General features: G+C 36.4%; 1 protein-coding gene across 7 annotated transcripts in view; it reads right to left on the bottom strand.

Moving 5' to 3' along the window:
* Positions 1-19,372, bottom strand: part of TCF12 (transcription factor 12) — a 174,947-nt gene that overhangs the window by 127,210 nt on the left and 28,365 nt on the right. For all 7 annotated transcript variants that reach the window (XM_075045357.1, XM_075045358.1, XM_075045360.1 and 4 more), the window contains one exon: positions 1,411-1,484. In XM_075045357.1, coding sequence (XP_074901458.1) covers positions 1,411-1,484 — 74 coding nt within the window. The remainder of the gene's footprint in view (positions 1-1,410; positions 1,485-19,372) is intronic.

Raw genomic sequence — 19,372 nt, 5'->3', positions numbered from 1 at the left:
CCAAATAGCACCAACCTTTGGGGTATTATAGTATAATTTGTGGAGGGTTTGATTCTTGACTAGTGTTTGAATTTCCTAGTCATGATCTTCAGTTATAGTAAAAAAAGCAAACAAAAAAAACCCAAAACACACAAAAAACCCAAACAACAACAAGACAACCAACAACCAGGCACCCTGACTTTACATTATTGGAATGTTAGCCAGCTGATCCTCTAACATAAAAAAAAAGTGATTAATATAGCCACACAGCCAACCAATCACAAGCTCAGATTCCAGTTAGGTCAGCTTAAGTCATGATTGATAAAAATTGATCAGCAACATCATAGATGTGTCTCAAAATACCAAACATAATATACAAGTTACTTAAAGCTGCGTAGTAAGATTCCATTTCAAATGTAGAAAAGGCATCTAAAGGCTGGGCTTCATGCCTTAAATTATGCAGGATATTTTAAAAGAATGCCTAACTTCTATGTTGCACAGAAGTACTTCTGCAACCCATAAAGTTCTTCTATCTTTTTATTATAATTTATTTACCAAAGACCAATGGAAAAATTAGGACTTCATAATAAATCTTTCTAATGCTCTTTTCCAAAGTCAGACAGAGGCTTTAACAATATCCAGTGAGCTGGACAAGACCTTGCAGCCTACTCACTTCATTCCATAGCAAGAGAAAGCTGCAAAGGTACATGACCTAACACAGCTCTCTGGCTAAAGGGTACTGAAATCAAACAGATTATTTAGACTAGGCCCATCAGTTGTGCTGTGTACTTCTAGTAATTAATTCATTAGGTACTTAGCTCATTGACTTTTTAGGGAGTAGATATTCATAAAAAGAAAATTGAGTAGATGAAAGGGAATGTGATTTCCTAAGGGGAAAGCTTGCTTTTGACCACTGAGTTGAGTTTTAAAAAAGCAATGTTATTTTAGGATATTAGATACTATCAAAAACCTTTAGCTCAATAAGCAGGATGGATGAAGCTGCAATGGGAACAGGAGAAAAGTATTTAAAAAGAGAAGCCTCTGTCCAACATCGTGACACAGCACATACTATAGCTGGCTAACGTTAATGGAGAGGCAAGCGTTCCCTACACTTTGCCAATAAATCTGCTCCTGGATAAGCAACACGACTTCTATTTTCATTTTCTGACCATAAGCTAAATAAAATGCATGGTCATCATTCAAGTATACAGTTATGTATGGTTTATTTTCATAAATTCTTAACCTATATATTTTTTAGCCTTAGTAATCTGCATTACTATTGCAGCTTATCAAAGTCATTAAAGTCTATAAAAGATGCTAATCTGTATATTTAAAGGAGCTTACCCTTCTAAAACATTGCCAAATCATCTGCTGATTTTCATTGTACTTTCCCATAAACTTTCACTATTAATTATTATATGGGAACCTTACCCTTGAAGATTCATATGAAGGACTTGGCTGACCGCTTGTTCCCCAGGATGTGGCACCTGTTCGCTCATCCATACCTAGCAATAAAAAGAAAAATACAGACCTATAAGAAAAGATAGTAAAAGCATAATGTTCTCTGATGCAACCTGAAAGCAAATTCATCTGCTTCCATACACTTAAAGCAAATTCATCTGCTTCCGTATACCTAAAGCAGTATTTCTAAAACCAAAAGATGAACAGTTTCCTTGTTAATGAAGCTGGCTACAAAGCAACCTACTCATTTGGACACCTGCAGCTGCTGAAAACAGGAGCATAAGAAGTCAAAAGATTTGCCAATCTGCAGTGTCTGCCCTACCCAATCCATAAGAAATTAGCATGAGTAACAAAACAAGCACAACTATGTTAGCCTGGCTTTTTGCACAGCCTGATTTATCCTGCATCTTAAGCACTGAATATTGCAGCACATACTGTGAAACGTATACTTGTTATCTACTCTTTGCTCTCATGTCTTGCTTAAGTATTGTAAAATGTGCGAAATTATCTCCCCTGCTTGGTCTTTACATGACATGCAAGATATTTTAGCATAAGTGGGGAAAAAGACAAGACAGACTGGTTATATTTCAATGACTTAAAAAAAACCCACAGAAACTCATGGTGTCTGCCCTACTAAAACAGGAATCTTTTTTAACTCTATAACGGTTCTTTTAGAATCAGTTCCTTTTATGCAAATGCAGGTTACAGCTCAAAAGAGAAAGGGGAAGGAAAAATAGGGAGATCTTTAAACTCAGTATCAGAAGATATATCCCATGTATTATCTAGCCAACAATTAGAAATACTGTTGCCAACACTTTCTCCAATTACTTTCTATTCAAAGTTAATTGGTCAAACCATCTTTAAACCCCATTCCAAAACAACTAATTGCAAAAGTACCTGAATTTCTATAGCAAATTCATTCATATAGGATAGGGTTACTATTACAGTAATTAAGTTCCTGATTATCTGTATCACAAGATAATTTTTTTTTAATAGGTGAAACACTTCCATCCTAAATTGCAGGTTTCCACACACTTTGGCCAATAAAACACAACTCATAAGTTTCCTGTCACCCAAACTTCTCTCATAAAGAGTTTTGATATAGAGCATAAATTCTTATGTGATGTATAGTATAACTATTTATGAAGCTTTATAATGTCATAATTTATAAATAAGAACTAAGTGTCACAATTTATAAATAAGAGCTCAGTGCAAGGTGCTCCATACAATCACCCCTAAGCCCTAACTTTATATTGCAACTGTAAAACTTTCACATATGTACCTCATACCAGCCACACTACAAAATAAAATCCAAGGAAATACTGTAAATAACTACCTATGGAGTAGTAGCATTCTAATCATTACTTCCTTAAGAAATGTGTTTTATGACGCTACAAAATACTGTTTTGACAAAGACAGTCTGCAGAAGGCATGTTAAACTGAAAGTACAGTACAATCACCTAGATAAAACCTACAGACAACCTTTTGTGTACTGCAGGAAAGATCCCCAAGGCTGGAGAATGCTCTTTGAAAATGCAAAACCACCGCTATATTGAGCCAGCAGTTTGTGGAAGTTTGCTGCATTTTGCAGCTGACAGCATTGTTGTTGTTTCATTGTAACTGGTCCAGGAGCTGAGTAAAAAGTCGTGGCTGGCACTGACAAAGGCAAAAGTAATCTTTTGGCACAATTGACTCTTTTCTGCCAGAAACAACAGCCCTAGTAATCCAGTGATTATCATAACAAGTCTTCCATTGCTTTTGTTTCAAAAGAGACATATAGTAGGAGGAGGGAAAAAAGAAAAGAAAAACACCTTACTGCAAGACAGTCTTTGGGAAAGTCTAAGACGCAGTATGTTATATCAACCCATTTAGGAAATATGTCAGTAGATAACGGTTATGCATAGTGTTTAGATGCATGACCCCTGATCAGTAAAACATGTTACTCATTTAAAAATTTGAGTCAGTGGCACATAAGGACTTATGTTAAGGTTCTGCTAAATCAGCACATGTATAACTAAAAATTCTCATTATTTTAATTCTACCATTTGATTTATGCAAATAAATTTTTTAAAGAAACTGCTCTAAAAATGTAACAGTAAGATGGGGAGGAAAACTAATTTCTAAATAGTTCCCAGAATTCTTTCTTCTAAAAAAGGTCAGTTCGATTAGCTAGAGTAGTCAGGAGTATCGACGTGCTTCCTTTTTTCTGCCAGGTGTCTTTTTCCTCCTTTTCATGCAGCATTTTTTCTTTTCTTACAAGCCCAAAACAGGTTTGCATCTGGACCTACCCTTTAATCAGAACTTGCACACGAGACATGCATTCACACTTTAGAAGCTCCTTGAAGACTACAAGGAAGAATTTCATACACTACATACAGAACACCGGCACTCTGACTTACTGCTGCTGCTTGACATCTGGATTTGACTTGGAACAACACCCCTGCCGCCCTTGGACCCTCGGATCAACATAGCACACACCAAACGAGCAGAGAACCAGCTAGCCAACAACACTCAACCAGGAAATCAGATACGTGCCTACTATGGTACTCAAGGAATCTGTTCTGGTTTGTACAGTAACATTTTTTTCCACCCATGACAGATGAAAAACAACGAAAAGCTCCAAGAAGCAAAGACCCAAACAAACTCTAGCGGGCTGGGCACAAACAAACACCACATACTTCAATACAGCCAAAGGTAGCTCTGTTTGAGCCAGGAGCATAAAATACACCTTCCAGATGGGAGGAGAGCCTGAAGTGGGGATCACACAGTAAGAAAGAACACAGGAGTCATCTGTAGTAATAAATTCAATAAAGTCTCAAAGCAAAAGTGTCATCAAAAGCATCAACAAAAGTGTTCAAGTGTTTTTCTGGGAAACACAAAACAGAATGGAAGAACTAGGGTGATCACCACCTTCATATAACCCCTTCCACAAGGAAATGCAGTGTCCAAATCCAGTATCCACTAATTCATCACGGATGTTAAAGGGCATGGGAAAGCTGTGACAGTTAGCAGAGCACTGAAAAACATGCTGCACAGGGAAGGGCTGCAGTATCTCAATCTGTTTAGGCAACACAAAAAAGGGGGAAATTCAACAACTGCATGTTATAAAGGTCTAGTAACACAGATAAATGCAGTCAGGCAGACAGAAGCATAACGAGGTTCTACCCCCACTTCCTTATTTAGTGTGTACTGAGGATGGAAAGTAATTGAAATGACTTATGAGTTGATTTCGTAGTTCTCAATCAAAATTGGCTACTTCTGTAGCAGATAGCTGTCGTTTAGGGAGTAATTCAGTAAGTTTGACCTTTGTTTGAGCAGATTCAGCTGGTAGTCTGTGGCTGGTCTGGCTCACACAGCACCTCCACTGCACTCACTACAGCTGTCCCAGGGAGGACTGGCAGGACATCACCCCTGCTGTCAGCCAGCTGCGCAGACACGGCACAGCCCAAATCCAGGACCCCGGCCAGGCCACAGGAAAGGCTGAGTGTTCCTCACTCACCTCTGGAAGATCGGGCCAAGCAGTCATGAGGATGCTTTCTGGCTTTATGCACTGAATTCTAAAATGGCTTTGCTTAACGTCACTTTTAAGATGGCACTGTGAGCATTTCAAGCCCTTCTAGAAGAAAAGCTGAAGAAACCTGTTGCATCATTACTTCAACATATGTATTCATTCTGAAGAAACAGGTCCAAACATTCACCTAATAAAAAAAAATGGATCTTACAAACTGAAATGAAGGTTGTTCTTGCTGGTGTAAGACAGAGAAGACCATATTTAAAACTTATTTCAAGAGACACACGCTCTAATGTTTGTGTAAACAAGATAATATACTTTATAGGGTTACCATCTGCTATGATGTTGATCAAATAAATGATTTGACCAAAAAAATCACATTGTAGATTGTTATACTAGGTACTCAAGGTATGAGTTTCTATCTTTTATAGCTTCTTTATCCAATTTTGTTTCAGAGTAATGATATTCCTTCAGATAAGATTCAACAACTGAAATCAATTGCAAAAAAACCTGGCGCACAAACTGTAACAGCGTTGATTGTATTTTGCATCTTAGACCCCCAAACAAATCAATCTACCATTAGACCCTATATTGCAACAGTCTATTGTGAAGTATGATACAAATTATTACCTAAAATTATATTTTAGGTCTAGACTTTCTAGTAAGGGGATGCAAAGAGAAACATTATTTGATGGAGAAATGCTATCTCAATTAAAAATTTTAAATTTCAGTAGGTTAAGACTACTAGTTCTCAGCTTCTTCTTGTTGATTCCAAATAGAAAATATTCCTCATTTTATAGTAGACTTAATATTTTTAATAACATAATAAAATAATTTATATTCTAACAAACTACCTGAAATTTACAAGTCAGATAAACAGTAAAGACAAGATACACATTTATTACTGGGGGTGGGAGGGGAACACTCAAAACCAAAAGCAGCTTTGACAATATATATCAAATAGATGTGGTGGGCTTAAAATATAGAAAGCTAAGGTATTAATCAAATTGAGAAGAGAAATGAAACCCAGGCAACCTATCAACAGTCTAACCACTGAGGTGCCATTGGGATAAATTCAGATGCAACATTATAATTAGGTAAAAGTGTTTTGTCTTTCATTTCAAACTATATAAATAGAGGGCTTTCTCTCCACCCACCCCCTGCCCCCAAAGGAAAGGCAAGGGGAAGTACTTCAAGCATGGCAGGGGGGAGAAACTTGAAATCTCAATCCATATTGTTTCTTGGAGAATGTACCAATTGCCTTACAGCATATGGATAAGAAGTTCCCCCCCCCATCCCTCCAGATCAAAAAGGGAAGTTCCTCCCCAGTAACAGAATTGCTTATTAGAGGCACCAGTAGCAGAGCAGTATACCTTTTTGTACCTTTTGCTCCAGAGAAGATTAATGGAAGTGCTATGGATATGTCACAGAAACACTATCCTGAGTCAGTTGTCTGGTACAAACTCTGGATTCCACAATTCCTTCAGGAAACTTCGCGAGATAATTTTATTAAATGGCATGATGCTGCTCACTCTCCTCCCTGTACCAAACCAGGGAGGCGCAGGCTGAACGCTTAATCCATTGTGTGGTCTTAAAGTGAGATTTCTCCTGGGCTTAACTGTTAGTTTCAATATCCTTCCCCACCTGCCCAGTCAGGTTTATAACCATAAGAGTTGAGGTTGTTAACTACCAACCTCTAATGGCAGACATTTAAGAGTGCAACGAAGCGCTGCAGGGATTGAAGCCACCCTGCGGAGACATTGGTTATCTTGGTTATTACCCATAAAATATTAACTGCCATCTGAATATTTTTCTTTGCAAAGATCAGTTTGTAATATCTGTTTGAAATATCAACAGTGATTATTAATAGTAGTACATTAATTAATCTGCATTTTGGAAACACTGTTTATCCTGGAGAACCCCAGAGCACAATTATCTCACATAGCAAAGAACAAACACCCCCTATGCCAGTTATTGTGGAAATTACTTTAAGAATAGGTAATAAGATATGCTACACAAAGTTAATGTATATCCCCAGAATAGGCAATCACAATTAAAACTTCAGTAGAACAAAATTATTCAAATAGGAGAATGTACAAGTACACAACTTGCCCAGGCAATAACCAAAACTTAGACCAAAATTAGCATTGACAGGTGTTAAAAATCAGTTGTAACCTAAAATGCATCATCAAATTGAACTCCCTCTTTATGGAAAGCTGTTTAAAACCTATACTTTCATACAGAAAATGATTTGCAAGAACAGTATTTTCTCAGGTCAGAATACAACTTCAGGGTGTATACTTGAACTTTTTCTAATACAACAAAATACTTACATTGTATAAAGTCAGAAGAAAATGGAAAAAAATGCTGGTTCAGGAAAATTGATAAAAAGCTTCAATTTAACAGTGTTTATCAACATCAAAAGTCCATACAGGTAATACAGTTCCTGTGTAACTAGCAAGTACGTTTTAGATTTGTTTCCACTCATTACCTAAATACAATTTGCTGTTAAAAAAAAAAAAGGCAATTACTACTTTTAACTTAATTTCACAAACAATTCTATTCATTTCTTGTAATAAGGCCCATGTATTCCCCAAGAACAACAACGGTAGGTTATTAATTCCTGTAATAGCAGCGCTTTTACAGAAACGTCAGAAGTTACCTGCTTCTATTTCGTCATATTCTCTGTTTCCTAAACTCTAAATCACATCACCAAACACACCAAGTGATCTGGCATGGCCTGGACACTTTAAATACAATACAACCTGCTCAGAATAAAATTGGAACTGGCATTTCCCACCCAAATTGTACTAAACTAGAAACCTGCACGTTGCTATACCCATCTCGCCAGAAAAAGTACATTAGGTACAGTTCAAAGAGGAGAGCATATTTGCAAAACCATATGTAATATGCTGTATGCAACACATTTGTTATTTGTGTATGTTTATTCAGACAGTTCAAGCATAAGCTAATGATGAAAACTATAAAAATTAGCATTTAAACTAGTTGTTTTTTTTTAAAAAAAAGGGGGGAGCCAGCAAATTTCCTTACAAATCCACAGGGGTGCTCAAAGCACTAACACAGTAAAGCTATTCTTTGCCCCTGAAAAGAAATTTCCCTATATTAATACAAGCTTTAATATTATTCTTCCATCCAATTTAAGGTTAAAATTCTAAAAGAAAAATTAAAATGCTAATCTTTGTGGATATATCCTGTGTATAAATAATATTTACATGTGTGCACACACAGAGTAGATTTTGAAGCCTCCCTGGTTACAAACACGAATAAAGCAAACCAGCTTAGAGATCAAGCCCTTAGCAGGGATACAACGCAGAGCTTTTATTCACATGCAAACACACAGACAGTTAAACTGCTATTAAATTGCATCATGCTGCTTATTCTCCTCTCTATATTGAACCATGAAGTATCAGATTGAACAGCTCTAACAAGCAAGTCTCAGCCGTACAATAGTAGCTATCATAATAATCCATTCTACTGGCATATTTTCCTGTGGCTACTTCAGTTATGACTTAACAGCTTTATATAACCACACACTTAAATATATATATATATATATTTATATATACATCAAATCAAGGCCACTGTCACAAGACTGCACACACACCAGGCCAAAAATATTCAAATATAGCCTCACAGTCAACAGCTACTGTTACCCACTGTATTACAGCAGTACAGAAAACTGCCAATTCAGGCACCAGAACACAATACAATCTGAGCTACACTGTGTGTAACTGAGGCACTAACTCTCATGAACAAAGAAAACACTGCAAGTGTGACAGCTGTTCTAACGTGTCTAAAAAAGTTAAGAAAAACTGCTTTCAGTCATTTACTGTATCACAAGGTGTCCAGCAAACTTTGACCCTCTTGAAAACAAGCTCCAAGATCAACCTGAGGGTCAGTTTCCTTTCATGGTTTTGATGGTTGTCATGCATCTTTACACACATACAATTAAAATTATCCAATTAAAACAAATTAAAAGTACTTTGCTGATATTTAGAAGATCATTAATGCATTATTAATACTCAAACCTTTTAAGGAAAAAGAGACCCTCTGACATATCAAGCAGTTTAAGAGCAGAGAGGAAAAAAAGAGCTGAAAGTAAGTTTGTGAGAAACATCATATATTTTGAATTTCCGAGTTCATGTAGGCGAACCAGAAGAGAAATAAACTATCAGACAAAAACCTTGCATCTTAGTGAGCGAAGATTTTGAGTTTTAAGTAAAATGGCAAGTCTGGTATACAGTATAGCCAAGGAAATGTCAATACAATTCCACGTTTACACTTCTATGACTGGAAACAAAGATATTTACAGATATGCAGTCAAGATAATAGAAGTCTGAGTCTGATCTTCAGAATATCCAGACCAAAGGTGTTTGCTAAAAGCATGTGGAAGAAAACCCATAATTTGCTACAGTATATAGTATCTCTGTATCAGATTTTTGGCTGCCTTACACTACTGAAATCTAAGTCTATCTACTAACAGCAGCATGGCATCTCACATTAAAACAACACACTAACATCTTACTGGTTTTTTATAAAACAAAGCATGCAGAATTCAAAGACGTTTGAAAGGTTTTCAGGTTTACCTCTAGACAGGTATATCTTTAAAGAGAAGATTTCTTATGATTACTTGTTCTAAAGAGCACATCTAACAGACTCACCCACAGGATTGGACTCTCAATACTGAACAAAGCAGAAGTTGTGTGAACATAAGCTCTTCATAAGAGAATTCTGGCTCTTTCAATTCAGCTGGGGAAAAGTGTCTATTATATGAACATGTCAGCATTAAACATCATCTTTTAACTCTAAAAAGAAAGTTTATCTGTTCAGTATTTAAACACGGAAGAATGCTTAATGGATAAACAAGCACTGCACATCTGTTCATCCAAACCAGAGATGTGGTAGGCTAGCTCCACGTTACATGTGAAAAAACAATAGAATAAATATAGCAAATGTTGACTTAGGTAATTATTAGAACCTGGCTCACTTATCTCTCTCCTTTTTTGCAAAAAATCAAGTAGAAACCCTCCATACTACTTCATTTTAATCCAAGAAAGAAGCTTTTACAAGGTTAGGGCTTCACCATTTGCCCTGCAGTACAATGAAGTGCCCTGCTGGTTTGTCCAAGGGAAAGTTAGCACCTATTCCCTCAGTAAAAAAGCTGCCTAGAGCAAAACGTGTTTTCTTCTATTATTTTAGGCATGGAGGGGAAAAAAAGAGGTTTAAAGTAAACTATTAAAAACTTTCATGAAGCATCTCTACCTGCATTTATACAGTTGAGAATTTGAGCTGATGAAAGTTAGCATTAGCCTGAAGTATCAAGGATTACTTTTTCTAGTATGCTTTTTGTACTAACTAGTGCTTCCCCCTCCATAAGCTAGCTGGAATGTAGTAAAGCTCTTGCCAGATGTTCTTCTGCAGACGCTCAAAACCAACAGTTCTCAATAATTCCATTACTTCCAAAAGTCATAGCCAGAATCCAGTCTGAACAAACGATGGAGATCTGGCACAGCCGGTGCTGCCAACAGGGCCCTCAGATACCTTAAAAAAAACCCACAAACCCAAATAAACAAAAAACCCAAGAAACCTTTCTTTCCTCAACTTTGAGACATTTCTTTGAACCACTTCTTTGACATAGATTTTATTGGCATTTTTGAGCCTCATTCTCAAAGTACGAAAATGTGACATTCTCTGTCAAAGGAGAGAAACCCATCTTTAAGTTTCCCAGATATCACTGTTTCTGCCCAAAGATTTGCCGAATCTAGCTCCTTGCTGCCTGGGCTGTTAGCTGCCTGCCGAGTCAGGCAGGCAGGCTTTGTGTTGACAGCTCCCTTAGTGTGAGTGGCAGTAAATGATGGTGTGCCCACAATGGTGAAAAGCTGATATGATACAGTTCAGTCTCCTACACCAACAAACGAGGTGGAAGGAAGATCACTGCCAGATGTGAACGGACCTTGCACTAATACATAGCAGTACTGTCGCAAATTTTTTGTCTGAGGGAGCCTAGTTTACCTTCAATTGGCAAAAATCGTTTGTTTCTGTTTATTAGGTGTTTCCACTCTTTCCATTTCTTTAAAAGAAAGGCTGTTCCTCCCATTGAACCAAGATGTCTCACCACAGCTCATTTAAGTAGTAAGTTGCCTTACACCTGTACTCACTAGTTTCTTCCTTCATAATCAAAAGGTGTTAAGTGACCTACTAATTTCTGCTGTACTTCAGGATCATCCACGTTTTAACATTCTGCTAGTATTTCCATGTTTCTACAGCTTCTAAGTCTGGAAAGATTACCTTCCAACAAAAAAATTGCACCTTTAGAGGATCAGTAACACAGAAGTAACAACTCTAGAGTAGTCAAGACTCCCTGTTCAGCACTATGGTATTTAAAAGCTTAAGAATAATTACAACAGTTTAACATTACTAATTTAGCAGAAATACCCAACTATTCTGAAAAGAACTTCAAGAAGTATAACACTAACTAAAAAAATAACTTCTTTTTCTATTCCTGAAAATAACTACTAAATTTGACCGATCTGGATCTGGTGGAGACTAGTTCAGAAATACCTACATTTGCTAGCAAAGATGTCAAGATTTCTCCAACTTTACATCTTAACCAAAGGAAAGACTTTTTTTCCTGTTAGAAGGAAGAGCAGTGAAGTCTTCAATTTCTTCTACTAGTTTGTCGTTTAGTACTCCATAGTCTGGTTAGACTACATAACATTTCTCCTTGGCTTAAATCCTAAATATCACACTTTTTATAGAAATGTGAGTTTTCAATGCTTTTCTCATAACAAGTGTTACATGAGCTCAGACACTCTTAATAAAATGTACTTAGAAACCATACACACTTCAGAAGCAGAACTTTGATGGAAAAGTTAGAACTGGAATTTGTATTCACGTAACCCCATTTTAAATTGCCTTCATTCTCTAACAACATTACAGCTGAACTGACATACCTGTTGCTGTTTACCAAGTGCACTCATACCTTTTTTTTCCTTTTTTTTTTTAAATGAGGACAAGTTGCACTTTGAATAAACAAAAAAAATTGCTGCTGCTTCTCAAAGTATGCTGTTACAGCAGTTCTGTAGGTTATAGCTAGAAAATGCTGAAAGCCAATAAAACGTGGTAGACAGCCTTTCTGTAGTGAAAAGCACCCCTACCTGGTAATTATCCTTCTTACAACAATAATACAGTATTAAACATTTGCAAACAGTAACCTGAATAGTCTACAGTCAAAAAGCAAGTAGCAATCAATAACTAATTTTTTTTTTTTTAAATTCCTCCTCCCAGGATGTTTTAAAAGTCTCTCCTACAAAAGCATCAAATAGTCTTACAACTTCATTCCTATAAAACTTACACCTTAAAATTAAGAACAGATTTCTCTCTACGAATATTTAATCAGAACACAGAAGCTAATGATTTTACAATAGAATTAGGACAAATACTGTAAGTTTAATATTACAGGCGAGTAAGACTAAAAAGCAGAGGGATGCTAAAACCCTTTAACTCCCTAGCACTGCAGAGAGCCGGTCACTGCCAGCACAGCATCCAGCAGACCTGTTAGCCAACGTGTGAGCTACAGCAGTACAAAATCTCCTCATGCAAAATAAGCCTTCAAACAGGCAAGCAACATTTACCAACTCCTCTGAAGGGATTTTGATGCAGGAACCACTGCCAGACAACATCTTATGAGTCAAGTTTTATGTATGCAAACGCAAGCCTGTCTTACTAACAGCTAAGGGCTGGCTGCCACCCAAAGGAGGCCATCCTGCTTCCCTTAACACTCTGCTGTCCGCACGGCCCATAGCCTGGCTTCTGTGTCCTCCTCCATCATACTAGCACCTGTGTTTTGTAGGGTCCTGCAGTAAACCAGTTCAGGAAGAAACTAGTAGAAAACGGAACCATAAGAAAACCCCTTGTTGGTTTCTGGCCAGATTAGCTCACAAAAGTATTCCACTACCAGGCCAGACCACCACCAGCGTTGGCAGAAAGGAAGTGGAGAGTATGAGAATCAGACAATGCCAAAGTCAGGGTTGGGTGAAGGGCCAGGGAAGTCAGCCCATTGCTTTTCAAACATTCGCTACCTCTGAGGGGGAGAGGGGAGAGAGGAGAGGAGAGAGGGGGAAAAAAGACAAGACATCACTGTGCGGTGATGTGTAAAATCCTGCAGTCCACTTTGAGACTACTGCCTTTACTGGACCATTGATACCATGCCAGCACATGAGAAAAATAACTGAATAAATGCATGTTTGAATTACATCAAACACCAATAAACTTCATAAAATCTTAAAAATATCAAATCTGCTCAGTGTTAGGGTAGAAACAGGTTAGCAGGAAGTTCAACACTGCCAGAACACTCACACACATACTTTATCGTTCACTTGCTAGAATTTTAGCCAAAATTTAGAGGAAGAGTAAATTACTTTGAAGTAAATGGCAACAAAGCCCAAGAAACTTCCTTCCCTGTTTCTTCTGTAATTAAAAAGACAAAAAGTAAGAATCTTTATTTTAAAATTTTTAACTACACTGAATTTTAGCCAAAACAAATCTTGTATCCCATGTGCCAAATAAGTTGCTTCTATGAATTACTATAGCCCATTTTCTCTTTTGTATTTTAGAATCTTAAGCATTGCCAAAACAAGCCAATTTAAACACATCACCTCTCTGGCTGGTGACTTTAAGTTCAAATTTTCTTGGCCTTAAATCGTGCATTCGGTTCTCTTTATGTTACTGCTTTTAGCTCTGGCAACAGCTTTCAGACTTTGCTTCACTTTGTGCTTTACTTTTTCAAACTCCAACACTCCAATACAATGAAATTTGTGTAGGTGCCCAGCTTTGCTCAGTCACTAAAAATAAAATATTACTGTTTATAAGGATTATCAAATAAATTTAACAGAAGACAGACTCTTCACATTCTATTAAACACATAAAATAACAAAAATGAAAAAGCAGTTTCTGCCTTTTTGAAAGAGACAACCATGACTTGGTATTTGGGAAAGAATTTCTTATATTCCAAACACAAAGCATATTATTGCTCTTCAACATATTATCACTTAAGTGTTTTGCAGATCACACTTTGTGAAAGGGTAATAAGGCATCAAACGTCTCTTCACAACCCAATTTATATATGAAGGATTACTGACATCGGTTCAGAAGAAAAACACTGACCTTCCCTCCCAGATATAAGAGAGTGTTCTGAAGATTCACACATGTAATAGGGCAATTCAGAATAAATACCACATACAGCTCCACAACACATGTTCATGTGGACTAAAAATGCAGAGCATATTCCTTTAGAAAAGGCCCACATACTTCTAAGAAAATTAAGAAATACTTGTAAATTGAAGTGAATTCATAACTAAACCCTCTTCACCTGAATTCAAACAAATGTGATATGCTCACATAACTGAAGGGCTATACTAGATGACATTCGTGTCCTTTTGTGCCCATTCCCCAGACAAACCTGGGATTTCCCTGACAGACAAACCAACACAAGTACTTGCCTGAATTTTCACAAGTGATATGAAAGCCCACTGAATTAAACACGCATTAAGGCACCTGGCAAGATGCGTGTGAAACAAATGTAAAAATTCAAGTACTCCAGTAGCAATTCTGTTCTACATCACTGCATGTACCTTAAGAAGTAAAGCTTATATTTAAGAAGTCACACAAAAGAAGTAAACATGCACATCACTCAGGTGTATATATATATATATGCAATTTGGACTTTAAAAAAAAAATTCTGTGTACATCACTGATTACAATATCAACTACAGATTATGGAACACGGATTGTCATTAGGATTTTACTCCTTGCTTGGCTTTTCTTTTAAAAAAAGCAAGAAGTAAATCTGAAGCCACTTCCTTTTACATTTTCAAGCTCACTGTTGAATTTTTAAGCATCAGGGCATACCTTGCCTTGAATAAGATATATATTCTTAACCAATTATCAAGAAACCATAACATTGTATACGCTTTAGCCCCCAAGATGTCTTTAGCTTAGTTTTAATTTTCCTAAAGGACTCTGAGTGTATCATTATCTTAATGCTGAATCTATTATGGGAGAAACAAGGGAAAGCAAAAAAAATACTATGAAATACTACAATAAAAAGATGACAGAATAACAGACAAAAAAAAACCACGGAGAAACAATCTATACCCACTATATTAAAAAAGGTTCAAAGTGAAGAACAACTTCACACATGGTGGGGCGTCTTAAGATCTGTGAAGCCTGTAAGTTATCCGAGGCCTAATTAGGTTTTTAAGAAGTCTTAAAAATCTAATACACCCTATTCATACAGAATTTCAGTTGAATATTAGGTTCTTAACTCTTTCATTGTAAAACCAAACTTTAGTAGTTTACAGAAGACAAAAAATACAGATGAAGCTAAGCCATTTCATCTTATTTTCCATTAAGAATGAAGTACATTTGAAGCCAAAATTCTATACTCACTGCACTTGATTAAACCCAGAGTAATGCCATCTATAATGCCAGTTACAGACAAGTAACAGAAGGATCTGATGTGATGCCTGCATTGATCTAGTGTTGTACTTAACAGTTTTTCTATCAAAAGTCAATTACATCTCCTTCACACCCACATGTCTCATTCTAACACAAGGTTTACAAGATTTTGTGAAATTGTAATAATAAATTTTCTGCTGAACAGAAAATATAAAAATTATAGAAGGGAACATCTGTATTTCAAACAAGTCTATCAGACTGGACATTTGGCCTAAGAAAAATACTGACTACAATTACAACAGTTCCATTATTATGTACATGCCATCTTTTACACAAGAAAATCCACTCAAAGCCATTTTTAAAACAGCTCCAAAATTAGAAGTCTGTAACTGCAGCAATCTTAAGGCTGTTAAGCTTCCAGACTATAGCCAGTTCATAGCAGGGCTGATTAGCTCAATCACAGCACCTTGTTAACAGCAGCTGAGAACTCCAAACTGAATCTAAATTACATCAAGCAACTCAAAGCACAGGCAAAAGTACTTTATCCTCAAAGGATAAAGGATACTAAAATAAAAAAAGAATGGATAACCTACAGAAGCTCATGAGTTAACTAAAGTGCTATGATACATAATGTTTCCACAGACAGCACGTATTTCAACAACAAAAAAGTATTTAGAACAAGTCTAGAAATCAACTTCATTAACCCTCTTAAATTATGGAATACTTTTAAGTTTAACATTCTGTCTGAACTTAGTGACTGCAAATATGGTTATAGCACAAAACAAAGTTATGGGGGCGGGGAGGCAATATGCTGTTGATGAGAGGTAGGGGGAAATAAGAGCTAACTGCTCTATCTAGGTTTTTACTAGCTTTTTCTTTGTCCCTTGACGTTGTCAGCCTCATTGGAAAGGAATAATCTCTCTGTAGCATTTATTTTGTTTACTTTTCAAATGCAACAGAAGTAATTCAAGGCCACCAGCAGTCTAAAGAGGACAAATGAACCACCTGTAGAGGTCAGTATTCTAAAAGCATATCAGTAAAAATGAAGCAAAATGTCAAATTCTCTATTTAGGAGGAACATTATACTATGTGTGTTGAATAATGATAATCTAATGCATCTATACACATGCATGTATTCTCCTCTGTCCTTCTGACAAATAGCACAGGAATAATTTTGCTCTGATTAACAGAATGTGGAGGCAGATGAAAACAAACAAAATTCCTGAACCGGTTCATCACAGGAGTAATACTTGAATAAAACCAGTTTCCTATGGCAGAAAAGAGCCACCACTGTGATTAACTGTTTAATTAATTTAGTGTCAAGAATTTCTACAGGAAATTGCTTAGGAAAATGAATACATAGATGGCACAGTCTACTTTCAAATTTACGTATGAAGTTTTCCATATTAAATCAAATGGTAAAATTACTTCCTAGACCACAGAGTTTTGCTCAACTCGTATCACAAAAGTATATGCTATAGTAAAAGGTCTTTCTGGAAGACCAAGACATGCTCAAACAGTTCAAAAATTAAAAATACATACTGTATAACAATTAAAATCTCTTACTAGATCATGAAAATGAGTTAGATATAAAACAACACATGTTATTATTAAAATGCTACAAGGTAAAAAGGATCTTAAGAATTCCAGTCATTGCATCTTTTCTCTGAAAGTGTATGAGACACACACCAGGGAAGATACCAGGTTTAATCAAAACTTTCTATTGATTTCAGCGGGAAACTAGCATGGCAAACACCTGCTACATAAAATCTCTGATTTGCTGCTTTTGGTTACATGTAATTCTTCTATGTTGACCCAGGCATTTCAGATGCAGTTGCTCCTTGCATGAAGAAGAAGAGAGAAGCAACTTGATTTTAAGTTATGTAACTGAAAAGGAAAGGCTCACAGTTATTATTGTCTTTTCCACAAAAAAATCTAGTTGCAAAAAATAAAACCCCATAAATCTAATAAGTCTCCAGCAATAACATTAATGCTCAATTCCTCTACAAAACTTTGGTTTGAAATTCGTAAGTTTTCAAAAAATAGTCAGTTAGGCATCAACACTGAGGCAGGAGAAAGTTACCATATTTGCTTAGCAACTAGGACACATAAAACGTGTTTTTGCTGTGAAATGGGTCAATACGAACAGAGTAGATTTAAACAAAATCATGTTTCACCCTGGAACACTAACTCACTGTTTTTTAAATACTTGAACCGCATTCTCTTAAATGTTTGTTTACCATTGTATTTGGTCTTTAGGACATGCTACAGATTATTTATTTCCTGATTGCCAATCCTTCCCTTTGGGGAATAGTTTTTCTCCAAGGTTCTCCAAGTTTCCAACCTCTTCAATACATGTCCTGTTACTGTATTTGGATCTGGCTATCAGTTACACAAACAATTCAGTCTCCAGACAATCACTTACACGACAGAGGCTAGCAGCAATAGTCAATGAGTTGATCTGACAAAGCATTTGCTTAGGAACCTGGTTCTGCCAAGTCATAGTCTTGGCTATTCGGAATTTTTCTGCATTAAAACAAGGAATCCATCCAACTCATCCAACTCATGTTATCCAACTATGCAGACAAGCAAGCAAAAAGTTCCTTGAATAACATGACCTTTGAGAAATGCTATCAACAGAACTCCCTGCATCAAGGAGCTCTGTGCTCTTCAGCCTATTTAAGCAGCCAGAGTGTGAAGGAATTACTTGAGTGCAGGATCTGAATATTAAATATCTCACGCTGTCCAGATCACAGTAAAGCTATCAAATAACACAGTAACTACTTCAGAGCAAAACTTTTTTGCTGACTACCAATAGTACCAATAACAGCAGCATCCTCAGTTTCATGCCAGGCTACACACTACTCTGAATTGCCTATCACAGTTTGGAAAAGACACTTTTATAGCTTGCAAACATGATCTTTCACTATCACTTCCAGAACTGCTGCATATGGTGACAGAGACTGTCTCACTACAACTTCAGTATCACCTAATTTTAGGTGGCACTGAAGTACTCTGCCATTTCTGAGAGCCTTAAGTGGATTAGCATTTATTAAAAAACTTACTTGAAATCCTATCTCATAAAGGATGTCTTCTATAAGTCTTCAACTGAAAAATACTTGCAGTCACTGTGCTAAAAACACTGCAAACCTCAAACAGAAGGTGCAATTTCCTTGTCAACAGATTTCCACCGCACACCCACATCTGTAATGCGTGGTAGCAAAAGTAGACAAGGAAAAACATTGAAAGAAAATATCAAAGTCTGAAATAGTTCCACAGTCCAGAAAATAAATAAATATATGTGTTTATTAAAAAAATAATATACACATATATATATAAAAACTATCATCCAAATAAATCACTACTTCCTTTAGTCATTCCAGTACAAGAATCTATGTTAAAACCAGAAAGAAAGAAAGAAAAAAATCCTTGAAATTCAGAAGTCATTTTAAAACTGCAGAAGAAGGTATTTTTCTATTGAAATTACACAGCAAAATTGTAAAAAAAATATAAGCCGAACAGAGAGATTTTCAGCAAATTTGATGTCCCTGGTGACAAACTTGCAGAGTTAACCATGGAGAGTCACCTTAAAGTCACTAACTTTTCTGAAAATACTGTGGATTCCAACAAAGTGCTAACAGGAAACTTCCAATGCTGCGTCTGTCTTAGCACTTCAAAAGAATGAACCTGACCAAGCAGCTTCTTTACAGAAGTTAAGCAGCTATATATTGATACAAAAAATTTTGCATAAACTTCTCCAAATTGACGGTGTATCCTTTTCTAGAAAGGGCTCTAGAAAAGTTCACTCTCCTCCCAATAAAGTAATATTTTCTATTACACTGTTTTCTCTCAAGTTCCCAAATGCATATGAAGAATTCAGCAAAAGCTTTTCTGTCTCAGTTGTAAACAAAAACCACCTGAAAGGAATTAAGAGTAGAAACA

Source organism: Buteo buteo, chromosome 13 (assembly GCF_964188355.1).
Source record: "Buteo buteo chromosome 13, bButBut1.hap1.1, whole genome shotgun sequence".
Lineage (NCBI taxonomy): Eukaryota > Metazoa > Chordata > Aves > Accipitriformes > Accipitridae > Buteo > Buteo buteo.
Note: the sequence above shows the minus strand (reverse complement) of the source record. Positions and strands in the feature narration are given on the sequence as shown.